The 22,138-nt window shown below is 34.5% G+C and overlaps 3 protein-coding genes across 4 annotated transcripts in view; all 3 read left to right on the forward strand.

Annotated features, from left to right (window-relative positions):
- Window positions 1-22,138, forward strand: part of LOC127861598 (speract receptor-like) — a 767,747-nt gene that overhangs the window by 555,032 nt on the left and 190,577 nt on the right. The window lies entirely within an intron of this gene.
- The window catches only part of LOC127861597 (atrial natriuretic peptide receptor 1-like), a 228,288-nt gene that overhangs the window by 15,573 nt on the left and 190,577 nt on the right, over window positions 1-22,138 (forward strand). The window contains exon 2 of the mRNA XM_052400227.1: window positions 9,527-9,647. Within this exon, the coding sequence (XP_052256187.1) occupies window positions 9,527-9,647 (121 nt within the window). The remainder of the gene's footprint in view (window positions 1-9,526; window positions 9,648-22,138) is intronic.
- LOC127861600 (uncharacterized) lies at window positions 9,690-15,221 on the forward strand. The gene is made up of 3 exons (XM_052400239.1): window positions 9,690-11,806; window positions 12,229-13,284; window positions 13,900-15,221. The coding sequence occupies exons 1-3, from the start codon at window positions 11,543-11,545 to the stop codon at window positions 14,263-14,265; spliced, it is 1,686 nt and encodes a 561-aa protein (XP_052256199.1). The 5' UTR covers window positions 9,690-11,542; the 3' UTR covers window positions 14,266-15,221.

The following is a 22,138-nucleotide window of genomic DNA, read 5'->3' on the forward strand; positions in this document are numbered from 1 at the left end:
TAAATATATGTATTTATTTAATTTATTTTACGCAAATACTGTTTATCCATTGTGATTGCTTGTTTTCATGATGGTGTTACGTGCAATGCAAGAACGTATAATCTTTACACTAAATTGACGAGTTTACATTTGCCGGTACCCGCGGTAAATACATCAATTGTGTAGCAGTAATATTGAACAATATTTTAACTTTAAAGACATAAAGCACTGTATTATTATGATTAAACTGGCTAACAAATAAATACACATGTTCCTGTTAATCCGTTTTGGACAAATATCTTCTTTTTTTAATATGTTAAATTATTTATTAAAGCAAATGTTACGTATTTTGGCTTTAATATTTGGCTTGCTCAATATGACTGCTCAATATGCCAAGAGATGACATGGAAGTATCATAAAGTCTGCCACATGTGGTCTATGCAAGGACCCAATTAAAGTATAGGTCCCTATGTTTATGACGCCGGCATGTTTTCTGTGTAATTGTCTGGGCAGTCTCCGATCATAACGAGATAATATGCTTGTGACGAACAACGGTTCAATTAAACACCAGGTTAGAAATGCTGAAACAAGTGTCAAAATTGGTGTGCACAATTAAATAAAACAATTAGATTTATGAATTTATTTGTTGTGTAACAAGGTAAGTTTGTACAGATATATTAAGATTAAAATCAGTTACTATATGTTGCGAACAAAAAGTGATCTATTTGTTGTTTGTTTCCATCCTTATTTGTGTTCTTTCATTAAATTTAATTTATTCTAAACGAATTTACATTTCTGAAATTTTGTATCTAAAATGGACGTGAAAATGCGGTTAGTAGAGATTTTTGTGGTAACCACATACCGAGCTCGTAGATAGTGTACGTTCCACTCCAGAGCTCGTTTTTAGTAAAAACAAATAATAACAACAATATAATTGTTCAAAAAATGAATTTCCACGCATGCTTATGTTTTATTCAGACATAAATAGTAAAATTATATTTGATACAGTTCATGATTATCAGTAAAAACGATGATAATGTCAACCTTCTCTATATGCGCTTATATGAATTCCACCTCTTTTTGCCAACCAGTGGGCGGAGTCTAAACTTTGCAGGTGCGTGTGACGTCACGCGTTAACTCGTCTATTCTCTTATCTGATTCCATGCTGTGTCGAAGCCAAAAATTGCATAATTTGAGAAATACTGATAAGGCAGTCATTTGAACACCAAAATATTTATTGAAAAATACACAGTACCCTTAACACATTATATTTAATTGTAAATATTTAAATATAACATGCTGAATGGTTTTAGCAAATAATATTAATAGTTTAAATATTATTTTAATTGCCTTTTAAAATGTATGTTTATGGTCAATGTGGTAGACATTAATTGTATTAGGGTATAAATATTAGTATAAGAAAGTTGAAATACTTATTTATGTTGAGGAAATATAATTGATACTATCAAGCCCACATAATACTTTTGACACTTTCAATATTTTTAATTAGTTACACACAGTCTGATTTAGGTGGAAATTTTTAGAATTGTTTGAGATTAAAACGTAAGCAAAAGGGTATGCATTGAAATTGTATGATAAAGTATGTAAACATTAAACAGGTTAATATGGACAACCAGTAATTATTCAAACTGCCCCTTATATTATTACAGGTTACTGAGATATATGTCTATGTTTATTCATTTGATGTAAATAAATTGTTAGAGCCTGCAACAATTTTGTTTCTTGTTCAATTTCTGTACAACATTTGCTAAACGGTTGTTAAAGACGCACTTTTTAAGAAGTGATATATGATAAAAACGCACTTATGAAATAAAAGACAAACTTAAGCTTAAAAAAGACGCACACCAAAATAGAAAAACGCACTTTTGTGAGAAAAAACCCACATCTGTAAACCTTAAAACACACTTCTTAGATAAAAGACGCACTTCCTAAATAAAAGACGCACTTCTTAGATAAAAAACACACAATTTGCTCACATCTACACTCAAAAGCGCACTTACAGATGAAGAAAACACACAAAAAACGCACTTCCTAAATAAAAGACGCACTTCTTAGATAAAAAACACACATTTTGCTCACATCTACACTCAAAAGCGCACTTACAGATGAAGAAAACACACAAAAAACGCACTTTTTCGCTAAAATAACGCACTTGAAAAGCAAAATCGCACAAAAAACGCACTTAAATGCACTTTTGAACACTGAAAACGCACATATTAACAAAAAACACACAATTAAAGCACTTTTAAGTGCGCTAAATGTGTGTTTTGGTAAAAAGTTCGTATTTATTTGACAAGGGTAAAGCATTATATGCATATGCATCTGATTATAAACAGATCCACTAACATATAAATGAAACCATGTTTGCCTTATCCCATTTTCTAACAAGAATCTTGTCAGATGTTTTAATTTTGCCAGTAAACTGAATGCAAACACTCGTTTTCGATACATATATCCACTGAGTAGATTACTAATGAATATGTTGTTGGTATCTAAAACATTTTATGCATCGTTCGGTATCACATCGCTTACTGAATGTAATAAGTCATGTAACTGACATTTTTATACATTTGTACTTTTAAGCTCATCTGAGCGATAGCTCGGGGTGAGCTATTGTGATCACTCACCGTCCGGCGTCCGTCCGTCCGTCTGTCTGTCTGTCTGTAAACAATTTGTAAACATCTTCTTCTACTAAACCATTGAGCCAATTTCAACTAAATTTCATGTGGAGCATCCCTAGGTCATGGGACAAAAGAATTGTTAAAAAAAATTTGATCACATAACCAAGATGGCCGCCATGACCATATATGGTAAAAACCTTAAAAAATCTTCTTGTCAGAAACCGCTCATCAGATTTTCAAAAAATTTCACAGGGATGACCTTTGAAGGCTCCCCTGAAAAAGTTGTTCAAAGAAATTTGATTCGTCAAAAAACATGGCCGCAGGAGCTCGTTGAACTTTGCATGTTTATTCGTTTTTGCCTATTTTGTGAAAACTTTCAAAAATCTTCCACATTTTTTGTCCGATCCTTTCCAAATTTGCACAGTGTCTTTATATCAATGAGGACACGAACCCTACAAAAATGAGCATTATTGGTCCATGAAGTACAGAATTACCTCCCCTTGAATTAAGAAAATGGTGTTTATGCAATAAAGTCCAAATTTTTCATCCAATTCTTTCCAAACTTGTAAGGCTTTAGCATGGTTCAAACAGGGGAAACAACTACGGTTTATGCATGTTCTTTTTATTACAGATTTGCCTCCCTTTAATTCATTCAAAATCTCATTTTACAGCAGAGATTCCAAATCTGACCTGTAAATGAGCCCCATATTTACTGCCAGTGCTAGGTTACCTTTTCCCATTTGATCATTCTTAAGTATTGGTCTTGTAATGCTGCTACTGCTTCTGCTACTGCTACTACTACTACTACTACTACTACTACTACTACTACTACTACTACTACTACTACTACTACTACTACTTCTACTACTACTACCACTACTACTACTACTACTACTACTACTACTACTACTACTACTTCTACTTCTACTACTACTACTAGTACTACTACTACTACTACTACTAATACCACCACCACCACCACCACCACCACCACCACGTCTACTATTACTACTTCTACTACTACTGCCACTACTACTACTACTTTTACCACTACTACTACTACTACTACTACTACTACTACTACTACCACTACTACAACTACTACTACTACTACTACTACTACTACTACTTCTACTACTACTACTACTACTACTACTACTACTACTACTACTTCTACTACTACTACTACTTCTACTTCTACTACTACTACTACTACTACTACTACTACTACTACAACTACTATTACTACTACTACTACTACTACTACTACTACTACTACTACTACTACACCACCACCACCACCACCACCACCACCATTCACAGTGACATAAAACGTATTCACACAATGGCTGCTACTACAACTTATAGCCCATATAGGGGGGCATGCATGTTTTACAAACAGCCCTTGTTTCTATGGGATTTTAACCACAACTGTTCATGTTTATCTCCGACACATATTTTTAGGTCACCTGTCATGAAGTGACACGGTGAGCTTATGTGATCGTGTGATGTCCGGCGTCCGTTGTGCGTGCCTGCGTGTGTCCGTGCGTCCGTCCGTCAATAATTTGTTTGTGTAGACAGTAGAGGTCACAGTTTGCATCCAATCTTGATGAAATTTGGTCAAAATGTTTATCTTGATGAAATCCGGTTTGGGATTGTATTTGGGTCATCTGGGGTCAAAAACAAGGTCACTAGGTCAAATAATAGAACAACCTTCTGTAGACAATAGAGGTCACAGTTTTCATCCAATCTTTATGAAATTTGGTCAGAATGTTTATCTTGATGAAATCTGGGTTGGGATTTTATTTGGGTCATCTGGGGTCAAAAACTAGGTCACTAGGTCAAATAATAGAAAAACCTTGTGTAGACATTAGAGATCACAGTTTTCATCCAACCTTTATGAAATTTGGTCAGAATTCTTGTTGAAATCTGGGTGGGATTGTATTTGGGTCATCTGGGGTAAAAATCTAGGTCAAATAAATAGAAAAACCTTGTGTTGACAATAGAGGTCACAGTTTTCATCCAATATTTATGAACTGTAGTCAGAATGTTTATCTTGATGAAATCTGGATAGGGATTGTATTTGGGTCATCTAGAGTCAGGAACTAGGTCACTAGGTCAAATCATAGAAAAACATTGTGTAGACAATAGAGGTCATAGTTTTCCTCTGATCTTAATAAGTCAGGTGAGCGATTCAGGGCCAACATGGCCCTCTTGTTTCCATTTTTGTGTATATTTAGGTGACATACATCAACTGTTAAAATATTAAGTCAACCTTTTTGGTAAAAATAATGTTTTTATCAAATTTTCAAAATTGACTTAACAAACACATGTCATTTTCTGAATGTAAAAAGTAGCGTAACTGACATTTTGTTAAAATTTCAGGAGAAGCAAAAAAATGTTTTATTAAAATAATAAACATTTTTCCGTATTCAAATTTTCTGATTAGTATTATAATAACACTTGAAAAACGAAACAAAACTCCAAATTGATATGTCTTTTTTAAAACAATAAAAAAATTAAGAAAGGAGCAGTTACCATAATTTCAACACTGAAATATTATGAGCGCAAAAAATAACGTAAGTGCTCTTACTGTATTTTGGAAAATGTCTGAAAATATGCATTCCTGAACAATTCACAAAATGTCAGTTACCCTAGTTATTACATTTAGTAGACGACATGCTTTAAAACGCATTTCAGTAATCCCTTCTAAATGTATGATCTCCATCATTTATTTGATCGTTATTTGCCATTTTTGCCAAGTCACAATTTATTTTCTGTATTGTCTGCCATCTTGTTAAAATCCCGCGTGCCAGACGCACGTTTTTTTCTGGGGACGTATCATGTTAAGTAGATTATTTGTAACGAATTTAGAAAGACACAATCTGGTACCCATTGTTCTCAGTTTGGACCCATTGTTTCAATATATGCCAGTCCCAGGGACTCATTGATGTAGATTTCAAAATGAATCACTGATCTCAGCGTAGAATTGTATAATATGTCCATCTAATACGCGATTAGCATTTAATTCAATATTCTTAATGTTTGACTTGACCTTGTCATATTCGACAATTTCTATTTTGAAATAATGCCGTGGGCGCTATTCATTATTATTGTTGTCAACACAAACATTCGAGCACGCCATTTTGCATGCACAATTGAAGCTTTTACTTGAACTCGAATACGATTGGTTTATTCTATTTTAAACAGCCAATGAAATTTGCCGATAATAAAAAAAAACTGATGTGATAAAACACTTGCAAATATAAATTTTGATTGTTGTCGTCGACAGTTTTATTTTTTCATGCGGGAGTCTTGAACACTGTCGGCGGAGTTTATGAAAATAAAATTGCAGATAGATTCTTTTATTTTTATTTCATTTTGGCAGAAAATACGGTTGGTGGTCCCGTAAATCAATTTATTAAAAAATGTTGGCCTAATTAAAAAATAAACTATTCTATTCTGTTCTGTAACTTCTGTTATGATCATACAAACATCACAAAAGCTCCTAAGCTTTGTTTAGTTTCTCAGGTTCTTAGTTGAGTGATCTAAATCCTTTGGCCCTTTTGATTTTAGGCCAACAACATATCACATCATGCTGCAGATATTACAACATGTGGCATCAGGTGGTTTTCTTCATCACTTTTGAAAAAAATTCTAGTTCCCTTCATCTGTATAGTTTCATTTTTTTAAAACTTATTTTAGCCATTTATTTATGTTTAAGCTTGAAGTAATGAATACTTCTGTAATCTAATGGCTGGTCTCACACACTTCTGATAAATACCAGGTATAGGCCATCTCTCCCATGAGTACCTCTGCATTTCTGCCAATTGCTATAAATCTCTCAATTTCTGCCAATTGCCATAAATCATGGCCATTTCTGCAAATTTCAAGAAATTTGCATATAGCCAAAAATTTGCATACAGTCTTATTTGATACGTATATAAAGTTTTTTTTGGGGTTGAAAGAGGCGAGAGAAGGGAGGAACAGGGAAGGAGGCTTTTAATACTGTATATACTATTGAAAACTTGTGCCTTAATATCAACTCTTTGATGTTTTAAATATACCAGTCAAATCCAAACGAGGCATTTTTTTCACAGGACAGTAGGTCCTGTAAAATGGGGAAAAAATACAGGACCTGCTCTTTTTTTACAGGACAAACTGGCTATATAATATAAAAGTAAAATAACTTTTCATTGCTGGGATCAAGGTGTTTATGATTGATATAAGAACATTTGCCAAAACGAAAGTAGCCAATACTTGTTCACCTTAGCTATGCTTAGAGCGCATGTCAGATAGGAGTCTGGTCAATACGGCCTAAACCGATGATGGCCTCGATAAATCACAACCAACTTTTTTTGCATGCATGGACATTGACAGCCAAGATAATAACGGTTTGAATGACAATCATCATTATTATACATAACTATTGCTATTACAACCACACAAATTGATGCCTGTATCAATTAATAATCAGATTCATGATTATCTTGTAAAGCGACTAGGCCGCCATGGATTTGGACCGTCCTCAGGGTTTGCTAAAACTTGAAAAATCTGTCAGTCATTTGGATTGACAGCCTTGAAATTTTTGTCAGTCCGAATCAGTTTCTGTCAGTCCCACTATCCGACTAAACTATAACAGCAAAACACAACACAAGAAAGTGGTATGGATCACATTAAACTACAATAAAACATGTTGAAAGTCGATATTATTTTTAACAATTGTTATAAAAAGTAATCAACCACAAATAATCCAAAGGGGAGCGAAAAAGGAGCCGGGTGCAGCTTCCTCTTAAATGAAAACGAAAATATGCTCCAATTCTACTTGAAAGATTCTATTTCACTCTACATTTCACAAAAGTCAGACTCTTGCGAGTAGCATTGGAGCTTATTTTCGTTTTCTTTTTCGCTTTGTGTATCAAATTCAATGTCGTCATTTGTGTTGTCAATATCAACATCATCATCTGAGTCCGTTATCTAAATCACCAGAATTCTGTCACTTGTTGTTTTCTTCGAAGTGGAGTCATCTTGTGAAAACTTGCTGCTGTGAAAATCCTCGCATACAATTGGTTAAAAAGGATGTTAAATGCAGGAGTCACGTGCCAAACTAAAACGGTTCATTTCATATTGGTCTACTTACCATTCAAAGAAAATCTGAAAACATCTCTTTTTGTTCAGCCGAGCTTGGAATATTTGTGATTTATTATTATTATAATTATTGATGTTTAATTATATGGACTTTCAACATGATTTACCGTATTTTAATGTGATCCAAACCTATATGTTACTTTAATAAGGTATTATTTATGCTCCCGAAACCGGTGTGGTAATTTGACCGTAATGAAAATGGGCTGAATTTTTTTATATTTACGTCACTTCCGAGCACGTTTGTTACGAATTAATATATTGTGATCGGCTATTATGTGTCAGTCGGTTGGACCGATTTACTTGAATTTATTGTGGGTCCTGAGTAAAATTTTCCGGTCAGGATCGGCGGACCGACGGTTTTGGCAAACCCTGCCGTCCTGACCATCATTTGTAAGATGCACAAAATGGACCAATCAGGTGCCCTCGGAAAATTAAGTCAGCAGAAAGAGCATTGGCAAGGAAAAGCATGATTGTGTATAAAGACCCTATCGCTATTTGTGCATGTAAATTTGACCGACAGGCCAGACCTTACACAATTTTACAGGACATGTCCGTTGGTCTGGCCATGTTTGGCTGAGACTGAATATACTTTTCTTTACTAATCATAATAGTGTATTTCTAGTTTGCTTTCTTGAATAAATGTGTGATTGTGAAATGAAATTAGTAGAAGACATTCGAGTTTGGATTTAACAATTGTTCACAAATTCAATGGAGACTGGTGGCAGCAAATTGATCACTGTTTGCCCAAATCAATCCATGTTGTTTTTTGCCATGCCCTGAATAACGGTAGGAGAAAACAGTTACAGTAAGTACTTAAAAATATCTTAAGCACACTGTTTGGATTATAATCACATAAATAGGAAACACTATCAGGGATAATTTTAGGTGCATAGAAATCGCAATGGATGCAAACATTTGCTATTGGTGTCTTGCGGACATATAATCCTAAAAGTGTATAAATTGTGATACTGAAAAATATTTCGCGACAGATAGCTGAAAAGAATTTTAGACCAAAAAAATTGCAAATCAACAGAAAATGGCCGCCATTTTACTATTGCGCAATAAATAATCTGGGTAATTATTGGAAAGCTTTATTTTGGTATTCAACTACTAATGGCTACAGTCGTTGAGATTTTCAGTATTGATGTAAAACTGCTCATCTATTATAATGGTCAAGTGGGGTTATTGTTTGTTGCACTACACACCCGTAAATGTGACGTACAAATAGAGGCGCTTAAAATCTAGACCAAACTAGAAAACATCCTGTCCCTGTTCACACCTACCATTGCCTGCAGAAAACCTTGTTGACATCCCCCTTGGATCACCATCTATCCGTTATGTGGTCAACAGCCCAACGTAAGCTTTCAATGTAGAAGTGCACAAACACAAACAAAGACCAAGACAGTTTTGAATATTTTATTCAAACATTTTATTTTTTTGTAAAAATCTGTTGCTACCCGGTCATATCTGCCGTGATTGACTTTTTTTTTTGTTCCGACAACAGCCCCTTCAGTCTATAAGATTATAGGGTATAGTTTTCTGTTTAATTGTGACTAGATAGCCATGAGATGTCACTAAAATGTTGAAATACCCTGATCGACTATGTTTTTCTTCTGCTCATAGATGGGACCCATACTTTTTCTCTGGGACCTTGGATTAAAAACCTTTGAGTCCCTGGGACTCGTACTTTTGATTTCTAAAATTATCACTGCTGACTATAAGATTGCACCTAACTTAACCAACTTTGTCCGTTTCAGATACTGACAGTATACTCAGAAAAAAAAAGTTTTAAACCTTTTAACCGTACTGAAGACCCAGAGTGCCTTATATATTACAATCGGGACGATGAAAGAGAGGTGTGCAATGAAACAGAACATGGTGAGTCTACATAGCAGTTAAAATTAGTTAGAGCTGTGTAAATGAACAATGAATATGAAGTTGTTTGGTCTTTCAAAACTATAGCGATCAATATGCAAGTTGTATATTTAGCATGCAGTAGAACAATAAAGGACATGGTTCACTAACCACCCAAAAACGCCCCAAAAATCAATGAAATCAAATTTTCAAAAATGTCATTTTTTTATTTTGTATTCATCTTCTATAACATTTAAATTGCACAAAAAGTCAAATTTTATAAGTGTGCCTTGTTTTCAATTGTAAAAAAAAATCATGATAAAAGTACATCACACACAAGAAAATAGTGAATTTAAACTAAATTTCTTTGTTTCATCAACAAATAAACTGTCAGCGCACGAGAACACCATGACAAACTTTGTCTTAAACAATAACAAAAACAACAAAAGACAAAATACTATATTTTTGTGACGGTGTTATTGCGCGCTCATATCTTACTTTAAAAAAATGTGTAACCCAGTGCTGATCTCCGAGAATCCACCATGCTTTATTGAACCTATCTTTTTAACCCTATATTAAAAAAAACACTGCTTAAAATACCACTTATTACCGAAATGTATTAGAGGTTTTAAGTCTGAAATGGCAAAATAATGATCTTATCAATGTTGGTGTTAAAAAAAAGAAGCCATAAGAAATGATTTTGTGTACGCGTCATTCGAAAATAACTGGGTACGAATAGCGTCGGTATCCAATGTAAACAAAGTGCAGACGACGCGTTTTCCATAGTCGGATATACCCGATATTTTAAAGGTAAGTTGGCATTTAGATAAACAATTATTTTTTCTATTCAAAAAATGATGGTTTACCCATTTCATGGTCCATAATTATGGCTTCTATATCGTATGTTATAATCCATTCGCGCGATTACGAACGATGTCACTGTTAAAGTAGATATATACTGGTTAGCGAGTAGTGCTCGGACGTAAAAAAGGGCTTTGTTTAATAACTTTCTTAATAATACAAAATATATTTTTTTTAAAGTTACTGATACATTCTGGGTTCTTCATTTACAAGCAAGTGCAAACAAAACATTGTTTGATATGCACATGCATTTGTACGAGGGCCGAATTTGGGGTCATTAAAGGGAGGTAATTTTCCACTGTACAGAAGTACAGAGTTATTGGAAACAAATTAAAGTTAATATGAAACATTCCTGAACACATTAAGATAACGTAAATACATTTTAATTTGATAGTGGGAAATGTCGTCTTATGCGCGTGTAAATAAAGTTAAATGTGTTTTCCAATATTGGTGCAAACAAAGATCTATTAATAAACACGTAGATCTATATTTAACGATTTTTGATCAAACGATAATATCCTTTTTCAAGAGAGAAAATCCAAACAGTGAGAATTTAATGTTAACTGAGATTTTCTGCTATTTCTTTGAAATGTTTACTAGGTACATTTTGCAAGCAATTCAGATATCTGTATACAACAAAAAGTGCCGATTTTAAATTGACGAAAGCAATAATTTAAATAGTGTTTGAGTGTCAGCAACAGCAGTTTGTGGTTAAAAAAATATTGTAAAGTAAAATAATCTGCCTATTGTAGTAGACGAAGGAAAATCACAAGCACACGGATAGGGTTTCGGTACAGTCTCGGCGATTTAAAGCGAAAAAAAAGCTGATTTTAACATTCAAATCTGCTCATTTTGGAAGATGTTGTAAACATGACGATAAATATGTTATTAAACTATTCATAATTGCAATTTCTTTGCGAGATAAATTGTGTGTTATTGAAGCTGAAAATGTACTCTTTTTATTAGCTGAGAAATCTAATTTCACTCATTAGTTAACTATAACTATACTGTATACTAACCACGTAGATTTTGTTTCTAAATCTTATTTTAATTTCAGGATGGTGAAAGCCTACAAATGCATTTGCTGTAATAAGCGTGCAAAACCAAAAGATCGTCGCCCATTGACTGACACTGTTAAAAACTATCTACGAAGGGTCTTTCCTGCTTTAGATCCAACAGACAGTGATGTCATTTGTTTTCAATGTCGAGTCAAAAGCTACAAGAATGCCCCAAAGCCTAGGCAATGTTCAGACAACATCAGCAATGATCCGGACTACCAACCCCAACCATCTACATCCAGACAGCCATTTAGCCCATTATCAGTTAGTAGCCCTTATATCTATTTACAGTGCTTTTACATTTGTAAAATAGTATGTAAAGGTATCTTAAATCCTATGCAGTCTTTTAAAAAAATACGTATCTTCAGCTTGTTACAATTGTTCATCGTCGGATACCCACGGCTGCTGATTACGTTCCGCTCAAACATCACTTAGGAATGGAGAGTAACGTAATGAATAGACCGGGGGTGTCCGACGATGAACAATTGTAACAAGCTGAAGATACGGAAGATACATATTTTTTTAATACGACGATGTCATTTGTTATGATCTTTTATAGGAAAACCGACGAAAGTTACAACAATAATGTTGTTAAATCAGTCTGGTTTAAACGTCTGTTTGCGTTGTATTAACGAATAAAACACTCCACTAATTCTAAAACACGATCTTTCTTTTCTTTTTCTCAGATCACCCTGCAAATTCCATCAACCATAAGAAGCCATTCCAGATGTTTTATATGTAAGCGCCCAGGTCCAAAACTGATCTCATTGCCAGCAGACGGTCGTTTATCTGCCTTTATAGATCACAACATTATTATTTCCGCGGATTCCAGATGTTGTCCATCTCACGTCTATGAAGGGACATTGACCGAGACAGCTTTAAAGGATATGAAGACTATTACAAAAACATCTCAAATGAATAGAACAGGCGTCAACGACTTGTTACAAAAAATTAGAAAGCTTTACCAACAACAGTCAAGACATTTGAATTTTGACAATTTAAGTGATGCAGATTGTCAGTCACTTACGAAGCTAAATCAAGCCCAGTTTGAAGATCTTTATAATCATCTTTTTGACAAGATAAAAAACACCCCAAATAGATCCATCAAAACCAGTATTGGCATATTCTTATGCAAACTGTGTTCCAGTATGTCCAACAGGCTGTTATCGACGATCTTTGGAATTACAAAGTCAAGTATACGCCGTGCAGTATCAACGGTAAGGCATGCATTCATGCGCGGTTTTGTGCCTCTGTATCTTGGCATTGACAGTGTCACTAGGGAATCGCTGATAAATGAACATACAAAGCCTTTAGCGAAGAAGCTGTTTGGAAACCAGGAAGAGAGGTTAATTCTTGTTTTGGATGGTACATACATCTACATCAATAAATCGAACAACTTTCAGTTTCAGCGCCGTTCATTTAGTTTGCATAAGGGAAGGCCATTAGTGAAGCCCATGGTAGTTGTCACAACAACTGGACATTTGCTGATAATAGTAGGCCCGTACTTGTCAGACGGCAAGAACAATGACGCAGCAATATTAAATCACATGTTGAAGACAAACATAGATGATATTAGGGGGCTTTTGAGAGAAGGGGATGTATTTGTTGTAGACCGAGGGTTCCGAGATGCGTTACCCCTGTTAAAGAACCTTGGCATTAATGCTAAAATGCCAGCCATTATGCAGAAAGGAGAAAAACAATTGACTACGGGAGAAGCGAATGCGAGTCGACTAGTAACGAAAGTAATTATTACACTTACAGGTTATTATAATGTGTAAATTACTCTTGCCGGAAAACCCGTAATTTCTTAACAATCAGACATGGTTAACCTATATCAATCCCCATTTCATGTTTTAACACATCTGTAGGAGATGTTTAAAAACAATTAACATAAGGATATATTGTGCACAAAATTAGCAATTGGTCTCAAAGATTTCTATACAAAATATGCTCAAATGCGGAGGACATGGGGCTAATTTGGATTTATATATGTTCGTCTGTATGTCTGTCTGTCTGCATATCCGTCATCTGTAGACACACTTTTGTTTTTGTATATCTAAGTGAGGCGTCAACAGAATCCAATAAAATGTCATACTTATATACAATTCAATATCGTGCATCCGCCTGACATTTTGTTTGTTGGATGCATTTTTAAATGGATTGCCTTACAAGACACCATAAATGAGTATTAATCACATTTTGTGATAGTTCAAGTTTTAATGTGTATAATGATAAGTCGTTTTCTTTATTAATGATTTTCTTTTGATAAACCTTACTATCCCGACAAGTCACGAACCCAATCTTGCAAAACGCATAGATTGCCATTTTTATAATAATCTTTCATTATCATTTCACAGAGCAGAAGGGTGGTCGAATCGGCAAACGCTAGAATCAAGAGATTCAAATATCTAGATCATGTGATGCCAAATAGCCAGCTGCCATTTATTGGTGACTTTGTTAGAATTGTTTGCGCCATCTCAAACAAAAACTTCCCCCCTCTAAGTTCCCCAGACCAAGTCGAACAAGATGAATTGATCGCCGAAAAGATGCTGCAACAAAATGAAAAAGAAAACGAGCTGAAAACGTTAGTAGAAGAGAAAGGTCTTGCTAGGAAAAAGACAATTTGGCGGCCTATTGAAGATTGTGAAGTACAGAGATTTCTGCGTTTAAGTGATGAACAGCTAAGTGAACTAACACTTGGTGTTTACCAATTTTGCGTTTGAGTTCCAGCTACATGCAAGAGCATACAACTGGAAATTGTGACATTAAAGTGCATGTTCACGAGCAAAGTTTGATTTCTGCAAAATTGCAAAGTCGCCATACATCTAGCAGAAGGTACATGCTGTGGATACGTCACAGTGAGGATATGGTCGAATCATGGTACTGCCAATGCAAGACTGGATCGCGAGTGGTTGGAATGTGTTCACACATTGCAGCCGTAGTCTGGTTCTTGTCTGCCGGTAGATATCAGCAAAAGGAAAGTTTGGGGGTTCGAGACTGGGGAAAGTACCTGTCTGACGCTTCTGCAATTCATATTGATGATTCAAGTTCTAGCGAGAGTGATAGCGAAGTTTTTTAGACTGATTTTATTTCATTCTACCAGGGTCTCCATGCAGGGCTCGAATTTAACTTTTGTTCTACTAGCAAAACATTGCGAGCAGCTTTAATACCAACTTGCAAAATCAAAAACATTCTCGCAAATTTTGCTGGGAACATAAATAAAAGCAAGTTTGGACATTAGTTTAGTACTATTAAAACAAAATAAAATATGACATCAACAACAAGTTTTAGTGTTATATGTTAAGTTCTTTTTCCCACTTTTCACTGTTTTCGTAGAAGGATTTAATTTCCGTTTTTTTTCCTAACTCAACGGTTAACTTTGCTTTATATTTCGTATTGTTATTTCCATCTGTGGGCAAAAAGAAACTTAGTTATTTTTCGCTTCGACGCCATGACTGTTCAAGTTTCATGCCTCTCATAATGAACATGTGTGGATAATCGACTGTTTCACGTTCTTTGTACCAATACCATCTGCATATATGTACTATAAGTATACCAGTCTACATACAAGGTGCGAGCTTCCGCATACGGGTATTCGGACGTTCTATAAATTGACCTGCGGTTTAGCGTTCACAACATCGAGCGCATTTAGCAATGTTACTCTTTTTTCACTATTTCTTTACTCGCAAAAAATTCTAGTGACTTAAAACTTAACTCGCAATCGGTATTTTTCACTCGCATTTTGCGAGTGTGCGAGTGTTAATTTCGAGCCCTGTCTCCATGCACGTTTCATATACAAGTTTTTAAGCCTTGGCTTTGTGTTAGCAATGGGAAACCTTGAGACATAAGTGGAAATTGCTCATTTTGACATTAACGTCATTTTCAATTGGGACCCTCTATAATGGAAATGATGTGCATGGATACATGCTTTTAATCAAAATGTATGCATAGTCATGTTAACAAAAATAATATGAGCAAACAATATGTTACTGGTATAACATTTAAATAATTAGTTACTTAACATATGTTAAGATCTATATAATTCATCAAACAGATGAAGGGTTGCTTTTGTCTATTTCCTTATTAATTGTTTATATTTCTGATCATTCTCGTTTACGCTAATAGCTATGAACTGTCTTCTTTTTCACTCTAGCGTGTAAATGGAGACGAAGTCCGTTGTAACATAAAATATAGATAATAGTATGCTACTGAATTATGAAATGAATGTTATCGGTCAGGGGTTGGGAGAATTGACAAATCTACGAGGTTTACCGTCACAACTCTAGTGCGTTCAGTTACAACGAACGTTTTCCAATCATCGTTCGTTTCCGATTCGGTCTTATTGAACGGTTGGTTTCGCTATCGATCTACCTCCCGAAAGGGTTCGCTTTGGTTCACGAAATATAGCGAACATTCGCTGTAACTGAAGCTGGATTGGTCATTGTCGGCTCGGGTACTACTTACATGTTCCCCAGGTACTCTTAATTATACTTACATGTACCCCGGGTACAGTTAACATATGTACTTAAATGTACCCGGGAAATTTAACGCTTAATCGGTCGTTGTCGGCTATTTTTTTTAATTAATTATATTTACATTTATGTTAATTTTCTGTAAAATGGCCTTTATGTTATTGAAACTGAAACTTGAACCCAAAAAGCATGTTGATGCAGTTTTTATAAACAGAAGTTTGTTTAAGATTATCAGTAGCGTTTTAACGACATAGGATTTTGGACTGGAATACAAATCGGGTAAGTCTAATATCGACCTGTACGATTAAGTATATTTACCGTACCCGGGGTACATGTAAGTATACTTAAGAGTACCCGGGGTACATGTAAGTAGTACCCGATCCGACAATGACCACTCGAACGTAAATGAACGCCCTAGACTTTGGTTTCGCTAGCGAACTAGCTCCCAAGAGGGTTCCCTTCGGTTCGCGGCGAACCGAGCGTTCAATAGCAGAACGTTCGCTGTAACTGAATGCACTAGAGTGTTACGCCACAACTAAGTATAATAATATTATATTTATCTAGTAACTCCTCATAAATATTTTAAATGAAAAAGGCTTTATTTTCATGATAATCAATGAAAGAGACTTACACCTTCAAATATATTTGACCGGAAACTGGGACGCATGTAAATACCGATTTTTCTCAAATACACAAGTTGACTGTTTACTCTACTTGCTTAATTCTTCTTATCGAAAGAAATTGACAAAATATACGAGAAGTGTACCCTATAATGAAATGGAAATCTATAATTAGCCTTATTTACCAAAACATCTTTAAACAAAATCCGATATGGATCGATCTAGACAATGTTTTGACAGTGGAAAATGTAACATAAGCGCAAACGTAATTCAGCGCAATAACGGCATGTTAAATGACGTCAAAAATGAGCGCCATTACGTTGTGTTACTAGGGGTTGTTTATTCGCCAATTTTGACGTCGTAGTTAAGTATATTGCAAAACGAACGTCATTTTAAAAAAATAGACACATTGCAATAATTACAGCATAAATATTGGGAAAATCTGAGGTTGGGCGTTTTTTGGTGGTTAGTGAACCATGTCCTTTATAGTGTTATGCTAGCTTAGTATCTGCAGGTCTAAAAACTTGTGACAGTCAAGTTGGTTGTGTGAAGTTGTATCAGACACATGTATGCTGGTTGGGACAACCAAAGAGACTGTTAAGTTATCCTCAGAATTGAGAACACCATATTTTTTTTTTACATAATTAAATTGCGCTTCCACAGACTTTCAAAAGTTAGAAGTCCTGACTTACAAGCCTTAAAGTTTGGAAGTCCCCGACATAAAGTTGGAAGTTCAAATTTTACTTCAATATTTTACTGCTGACGTCATATGAAAAGCCTGTTTTTATATAATTTTATATATATGTTTTACAACAAAAGCAAAGTTATTTAATTCCATAAGTTTAATTCTATTCTTCAACTAAATTTTTATTGCTTCACATACACATAATAATTAAACAACAATATTTGGTCAAGTTCTCTCTATATATTTTATAATAAAACAAATACAATGAATCACTTTATCGGGTGTTAAGCTGTCATTTGATCACAAGACTGGGTACCATTTTTTTCGGGTTATATGTGGTACCAGAATGTAAGATGCATCCCCTATTTTTTTTACATTTTTCTATTTTGTCCACATATAAGACGCATCGGGGTACACAACGCATATTTTCCATGCTGAAATTATCCCAAATATGCATTCAAAATGTTCATCTATGAAAATAAGATTTCTCTTTTATGTGTTATGCACCCCATATCAAATATTATTAACTAGTAATTTTCTGAAAGTTGAAATGTTGTTTAGTAAAAAGCTTCACTTTTTTGCAATATACATGTACTATTAACCCTTGTTGTGCTGAAGTGTTTGAGGTTATATATCCAGATATCCCAAAAGTATTTTGAGTCCACAGGACATTCGGTCCTGTGGACTTAAAAAACTTGCAGGACCGGACTGGGATTCATAGGACCGAAACATCACATCACTGACTCAAATTTATTGACATAAAGATAATTGGGAAAATGTAATGGAAAATAAGCATCACAACACTGAACACTAACAAATCGCAAAAAACTTTCAGTACCATAAAACGCTGTGTATAACGCGCATTTATGTATAACGCACATCTACTTTTTGAAGCAAAAAAATGGAAAAAAAGGTTTGAAGCAAAAAAAAATTAAGGCAAAATTTCCGTACCTGAAAATCGTTTTATTTATATTGCAGATCTCACGAGTTATTTTATTTTTCGATAATTAATTATCTTAAAGACGATAATGATAAAGATACAACTTGTTTGTGTGTTGTTTTTTTAAATTAAAATATTACGCGTAAATGTTTCCATTTAAATGAATGATGCATGAAATGCACAATTTGCATGAGGATACCATCGAGGTTTTCATCATAAGTCTCCGAAGTAACTGTCCACGATTTTATCGTGGAGGAGTACACATAGCGGACCGATTAGTGTGCTTGGTATAATAAAGAGACTGAATTTTTTTATTGGTATTGGCACGGGGTTATTTACACATGACTAATTCACAACCGCGCATTTTATTTACATTTCCCAACTCATGCGATCTTTTCAAGCGTCTATAATTGACAGGAGACTTTAACGACTCAAACTTCTCAACACCATTACTGACATTACCGGCGTTAAACAAAGAATGAAGGTGTGAAGTCATTTGCAGGTACGCATGTTTTGATAATAGCCCAGCTACACAAAACTTGACAGGTGACGCAAATTGCTCGATAATCACAACCCCAATCTTGACAAGACGTATGAAAACGTGTAAACAAACACAACATCAATTTATTAACACATTTGAAAAGCAAGAAAAATAATAATAAATATATCGGGAAAGACCTTGCCAACATACTATTGTAAACAGGGATCATATTTTCCCGCAACATCAATCGGTCCGGATTTAAATGGGGAAAAAGTGTCCGAAAATTTATATACGAAATCATGACAAATTACGTTAAAATATATACCATTGATTTTGCTATTCATGAAGATGGTATAATCAATGTACAAGTTAAATTCCTTTAGGCATTATTTTTAAAAGGAACATACGAGTTTTCTCATTTGCTATTTCATTGACATTGGTTGTTTCGTGTGCTGTTTTATCTGACTGTTTTTCATCGCTGTCAATATTATTAGTCTGTGTAAATCTATATCAATGTTTTAAATCGTTGTCAACTCGATAATAGCTTACAAACATGCATTGAACCAAACAAATGTCTGTGCCTAGGTTTGTTACTGACAATAACAAAACCAAATAGTTAAGAAATAATTCATGTACGTTATAGTTTGAAGTCAAATAACCCACGGCCGATAGTTAAGATGCGTAGGGATTAAATGATTTGAAACTACGCATCTAAATTTTCGGTCTTAGGTTATTCAACAATAAACAATAAAGAACACGAATTATTTCGATTCTAACACGATTTTTACTGAAGATTAATACACTAACACGATTTTTACTGAAGATTTATACAATGTATGTTATTATGCTTGTGTACTATTGTATGTGAAGTTCCGCCCATAAAAATAACTTTCGGCTGTTCTGTCGATCAGATCCGCGACTTTTATTTATTTATTGCCGAATTATTACGCTAGTGGAAAATGTATCGGAATATTTTGTTTAATTACAGCGCGTGCTTTCAGTGTATAAGGTCCGCCCACAATTATTGCAGAATATCCGATTTTCTTCTTTGTTTATAGTTACAGTTTACTGTATCATGCATGAAATGCACAATTTCCACGAGGATAACATCGAGGTTTGTATCTCCGAAGTAACTGTCAACGATTTTATCCTGTACCAGTACTTTAAGGACCAATTGTGATAGGTATACGCCAGTGAAATTATCGATTGATATTGACACGGGGTTATTCATGCGTGACTTATACATAGCGGCGCGAATCTTCGCTGCTTGGGGCCATATATTTATACTCTGATACTAGTCGGCTGACATGCAATATTCTGGTCCTGACCGGTTTAGAGACTGCAGCGAATGGTTTATCACACCTAATCGAGATAAGAATGTAATTAGGGTGTGCACTGTGTAATCGATTTCATGACATGGGAATTTTAGCAAACAGAATCAGACCGACTGTTTGGGATTTTCAATCGGTCTTTCATGTCCTCAATCGGTCTACGACCGACAAAACCGACAAAAATATGATCCCTGATTGTAAATCAACAAGTGCCCCCAAATAAATTGTGTAACCCTAGTACAGTAGGGTATAATATTGTGGGAAAAAACAATAAAGTTTAAATAAAAATGGCTTCATTGTTTTTGCATTTTCTTCTTCAAATTTATTTGATTTCAATGCTCTGTATGTACCTGAAAAAGATAGAAAATATTAATGTTAACTTTATAACGTTTGTCCATCTATATTCAGATCGTAAATATAACACAATTATTAACATAGTTACAGTTAAAACAACGGGGAACAGAATGATGCAAGTTACAGTAACTGGGTAACTGACAGCAGGGATTTCAATAGATTTTAGAAACCAGGAGTCAATGACCCCTGGATTTAAATTTTGAGGAGTCAAATTGAAAAATGCTGGGGTCAATTTTGAAGCGCGTTAATTGTGTTTTTGTCTGTATTATTCATTTTTTTGATAAAAAGATGCTCTAAGAGTAACACAATATCTTGAAAAGATATACTGCTTTAATTATTAAATAACAATACCATGATACATAACACAACATATTTAAATGAATTGGTACACAAAGATCATTAATGATAAAATATAAATAATTTATGCGAACAATAATGACTAACTTTTTCAAAAACAAAACATGTTCCTTTCACCACTTTTATTATTTCTATCACTATACTATGTTTATTTATAAAAACAATAAATGCTCATTAAAATCATAACACATTTAAGTCTTTTAACACATTTAAGTAATTTAAGATATGAACCGGTAGCACCTTTTCATCACATATTTATCATCATTACATGTATATTATCATCATCCCTATGATAGCTTTTGTAACAAAACACAATCTAACTGCATGGAACATCTACTATATCTATTACTGTTTATCCGAATACTATACATGTCCGAAATATGTACACCTAAGAATGCCTTACCTGTAGTAGTTTAACTTTAATAATCCAAATTTTTCCTTGTTGTTATCTGGTTTAACAAACCTAATCAAATGTTTGTTAAATCCAGTCAATGCTTTCTCCATTATTGAATAACCATTACTTGTAATTTGAATCTGTTGTTGAATCGCCAGCTTTGAATTGATTGCGGGTTGAATGTTAATTTACAATACGTCCCGCATTTACAATGTCGAAGGTCATGACGTAGCAATTTAATTCTACTCGGATAATTTATATCTAATCAAGGAAATGTGTTTTCTCATTGTTTATTTGTAGTATTATGACTTGTTAGTATAAAAAAATGAACTGTGATTCCAGTTTATATAAGATGGGTGTAACTCATAATTATCGGTTGAGTAACAAACTGACACAATTCGCTGGACTTAATAGTGGATCTACGTAATTAATGGACCTTTGAGCAATTTTGTTTTTTCTTTAATTATTTTTGCCGACTTTCTTTAACTGTGCCGTCTGCAAAGTCTGCAAAAACCCTGCAATTATCGGATTGTCAATAAATTAACGTAATCACTGCTGCTAATTACCCTGTTAGTGCGCACGCACTATTAAGACGGTGACATGTGTATTGGAAGAGATGAGATAAGATAAACAACGCCCGGGGTATTCCTTCGATTATAGACCGAGTTTCAAATACTGAAACACAACGGGATTTATTACCATGGAACTCGAGATGTTAACTGACTGACGCACGGGTCACATTTTCTATGCATCAAAATGACGCACGGCAGAAAAAAGGGTTGCGTCAAAAGCGAGTCGTTTTTAATTTGCTCGTGTCAAAACGCAGGATTCTGCGTTTATTGAAATCCCTGTGACAGGCAAAAAATGTCTTGGCATGGCTGTAGTTGTGCATAACGTGCATCAAGTTTTTAAAATTAAATTTGGGGGTAAAAATGTGCGCCTTATACACAACCTTTTACGGT

Source organism: Dreissena polymorpha, chromosome 16 (assembly GCF_020536995.1).
Source record: "Dreissena polymorpha isolate Duluth1 chromosome 16, UMN_Dpol_1.0, whole genome shotgun sequence".
Lineage (NCBI taxonomy): Eukaryota > Metazoa > Mollusca > Bivalvia > Myida > Dreissenidae > Dreissena > Dreissena polymorpha.